Source organism: Humulus lupulus, chromosome 5 (genome assembly GCF_963169125.1).
Source record: "Humulus lupulus chromosome 5, drHumLupu1.1, whole genome shotgun sequence".
Lineage (NCBI taxonomy): Eukaryota > Viridiplantae > Streptophyta > Magnoliopsida > Rosales > Cannabaceae > Humulus > Humulus lupulus.
Genome location: NC_084797.1, coordinates 112997447 through 113001006, shown reverse-complemented (window position 1 = coordinate 113001006; position 3560 = coordinate 112997447). Strand labels below are relative to the sequence as shown.

General features: G+C 34.0%; 1 protein-coding gene across 4 annotated transcripts; it reads right to left on the bottom strand.

The window, feature by feature from the left end:
• Positions 1–202: 202 nt before the first annotated feature.
• Positions 203–3353, bottom strand: LOC133777592 (malate dehydrogenase, cytoplasmic-like). Of its 4 annotated transcripts, XM_062217283.1 has the most exons (9): positions 3217–3319; positions 3035–3126; positions 2738–2829; positions 1996–2154; positions 1702–1877; positions 1169–1446; positions 907–1042; positions 669–780; positions 203–564 (listed from the first exon to the last, which is right to left on the bottom strand). In XM_062217283.1, exons 1-9 carry the CDS (start codon positions 3301–3303, stop codon positions 470–472), a joined length of 1227 nt encoding a protein of 408 aa, XP_062073267.1. In that variant the 5' UTR covers positions 3304–3319; the 3' UTR covers positions 203–469. The 4 variants fall into 4 exon arrangements, with proteins under 4 accessions (XP_062073267.1, XP_062073270.1, XP_062073271.1 ...); XM_062217286.1 differs by lacking the exon at positions 3035–3126 and having other exon boundaries at positions 3217–3353; XM_062217287.1 differs by lacking the exon at positions 3217–3319 and having other exon boundaries at positions 2999–3206.
• Between the last annotated feature and the right edge of the window lie 207 nt (positions 3354–3560).

The window sequence follows — 3560 nt, the reverse complement described above, 5'->3', positions numbered from 1 at the left end:
GTTTTATTCAAATTGTAGTATATATTGTAATAAGAATTTATGATATTAATATCGTATTTCATTTACTATCATAGTACACTAATAAAAAAAAGTCCTAATTTTATTAAGTATTAATTTAATAATAAAAAAATTGAATTAGTTTCGTTTTAATTGGAAAGAATCTCACAATATATGCTCGGGTAGAGAGGAAATAAAATAAGAATGAAGAAAAATATAGTTCCTTCATAATTGTGGGAAGAGCACACGTGCACTAATATAGTTGTTAGATCTAGCAGTCGCTACCACGAATATCACACTGACACATCAATGCTCATTCTTCTAGAATTATAAATATAGCATTGCATGCATGATAAAGTAAATGAAAGCATGATGGTGACAGCCAACTAATTATGGCTATTCTCTCACCCAGCAAGAAAAAAAATTATGGCTATTCTCTTATTTGCTATGGATAAAAACCACATCAACGACATCAGTTGAGACATGAATAGGCCAATGATTTCTCCTCAACGAGTTCTTTTGCAGTAGCATCCATCTTTTCTCGAGAAAACCCATCAATCTTCAGCCCTGCAACCATTCAATGAAACAAATCCCATTAGGGAATTTCCAAAATCCAAATTTACTTTTGCCAAAGATTTGAAAACAATATACACACACATGACACAACCTACCCTGAACAATAGACCATTCTCCTTTCTCGCATGTAACAGGAAATGAGTAAATAAGGCCAGGTTCGATTCCATAAGAACCATCAGAATACACTCCCATTGAAACCCATGTTCCCTGAATAATTCAGCCAAAACCAACAAAAAAGTCATTACTCATTACAAGAATGTACAAGTTTGGATAGAAAAACAAACAATGCTATTTCAAAATCATGTTAGATGTAATTATTTAATAAATATAAACCTTTGGAGTTCCGAGGACCCAGTCACGTATATGATCACAAGCTGAACTAGCTGCAGATAATGCACTTGATTGCTTCCTTGCCTTTATAATGGCTGCGCCTCGCTGCTGCACGGTGGTGATGAAATCAGTTTGTAACCTACCATGTACCAAAACAAGTCATTTTAGTGAAGAAAGCTTGTATTGATGGCTGAAATATACTTGAAAAACATTTGTGCATGTATGATGTATGTATAAAATAATTTGGCTAGATAATTTGAGCTACCAATGATCATCCGCTACAAGTTCTTTGACAAGTTTCTCTCCGCTCCCAGTGTTGAATGTAGCATGATTGGCATCAGGATATTGAGTGGAAGAATGATTGCCCCAGATAATAGCATTCTTCACATCACCAACATGAACATTTAGCCTCTCTGAGATTTGACCTAATGCTCTGTTATGATCTAGTCGCGTGAGACAAGTGATGTTCTTCTCTGGGATTGAAGGAGCAAACTCTTTTAAGATCAGTGCATTAGTGTTTGCTGGATTGGCTACCACTAAAACCTGCACAGTATATGCTATAAAACTACATCAGATTTTATGGTAAATGATATGGTTTTCTCTGCTCTTGAAAGGATAGCTTGCATTATGAAGAAGTAGGATCAAATGAGAATTCAGATTCTAGAAGATAACAAGGCATAGTGTTTTGTCAAGAAAAAAAGAAAAATATGTGGACTGTAAATGGAATATAGTGTCCATTTCCTTTTCATTAAGTTACAGAAATGCAAAAGTAAAAGGAAAATCAAAGGGTTTTAGGACCTTGCAATCTTCAGCAGCATGTTCTTCCAATGCTGAAGCTTGAGCCTTGTAAATGGATACGTTTTTAGACATTACATCTTTTCTTTCCATACCTTCCTTTCTTGGGAACCCTCCAATCATAATAGCAATATTGACATCCTTACACGCTTCCACAACATCAGTAGTGGCAACAACACCTATTGAATATGGATAGTAGAATATGAGGGACTAGGGACTAAAGGTAGTAATTGCCTTCAACAACTATTCAGTAGAATACTTCAGCAAAAAAACTGTTCAGTAGAATAAAGGCATTACCTTTAAGAAGGGGGAAAGCAGCATCAATCAACTCCATCTTGACCCCTTTCAAAGCTTCAGCAGCAGGTTCAATATCAAGCAAGTGCAGGATCACATGCTGATCAGGGCCAAGCATGGCTCCCCTTGAAATCATTGGAACTATAGCATAGCCAATTTGTCCTGTTGATCAAAGTTAAAAATTGTAAATCAATATGTAAAATATATCTTCTAACGTTTATTTTATGGTGGAGGCAATTATGCTTGCCGATTCACAATACAAGTTTTATATGGATCTATGTTTAGTTCATGAGAGTTTCACATAATCATCACATTCAATGTTCTTTAGAGTTAGAATTATCCGATTTAATCTTCTGAAAAAAAAAACGACATTCACACATGGAACATGGAATAGTTACAAAAGAAAAAGATTCAACACACAAATGCCCTCGTAAATTTTTTAAACATTGCAATTTGGAGCAATGAATGCTATCTAAGATATGCATGAATAAAGACCATTGATTAATCTGGTATGGTAAGGAAGCTGGAAAAGTAAGCAACAATAAACAAAAACAATAGCATAAAACATAGACTTGCGGCAACTTAAAAAATATTGTCTATTTCAATAGGCCAGATAGAAAACTAAAAGCTTGAATTATGAAATAAGAATTCATGGCATTGCAGCTTTAATGTATACCTATGAGTTAAAATATAATTAAAGGTCATCTAAAACCTAATAATAGTAAGGTAGTAGATTTGAACATGCCTGCAGCACCCGTAACAAGTACCCTGACTGGTTCCTTCTCCATCTTCAAGAAGCTCCACATGTATTTGGTAAGTCTCCAAAAGAAGAACCCACTGAACAAAACAACGAAAATTTGCTGAATCAACAAAAGGCAGTAGTCCATTTTTCAGTTTGTTTGTTTGTTTTCCCAAGAAACAAACACAAACAATTAATGTTAGAATCATCCCAGCCTCCGAATTTATTTATATTCTAGGTTATAATATTAAGAAACGGAGAATATACACAAACAAAGACCTTCACGACAGTGCATTCAGATACCAAAACAAAGTCCACAGGAAATGCTGAGATGCAAAAGATATCCTCTGTCTCAAGAGAAGAACCTTTATTTTCTTGGTGTCTTGACAAGAAAACTAAGGAAAAGAATGTTTTGTCAAGTTTATTACGTTTTCATCCAACTGAAGATGGATGTCGGGTATTTATATCAGGTTGTGAAGACTTACTGGGATTTTCTTGATTAACTGGCTTCTGAATTTTTCGCTGGGGACGATTGTGATCGGCCAACCACTTCCGGCAACTGCGTTAGCCATTACCAAACTCAGAAAGGATATGGAATCTGCGAGATTAATAGAAAACAAATTAATTAGAAATATCAAAATATAATATTGAAAATTTTTTATTTTTAAAATTTTTGTCAATTTTTAAATATAAATAAATTTTAAACTAATGTCGTGACCTGTTATATTAAGTCGTTATGTTGTCAAATCATTATAATTATTAGTACTCATTTATGGGTAATAACATTAACAAGTTTTCCTAATATGTATTTGATTAATTAGTAGTGTTA

Excerpts from the sequence above, each read along its gene's own strand:
- LOC133777592 (XM_062217283.1), bottom strand. The coding sequence starts at position 3,303 with ATGGCTAACGCAGTTGCCGGAAGTGGTTGGCCGATCACAATCGTCCCC. Across the intron at positions 3,127-3,216 it reads AGTTAATCAAGAAAATCCCA|TTTTCTTGTCAAGACACCAA; the intron begins GTAAGTCTTCAC and ends TCTTTTCCTTAG. Across the intron at positions 1,043-1,168 it reads CTTGTAGCGGATGATCATTG|GTTACAAACTGATTTCATCA; the intron begins GTAGCTCAAATT and ends GGTACATGGTAG.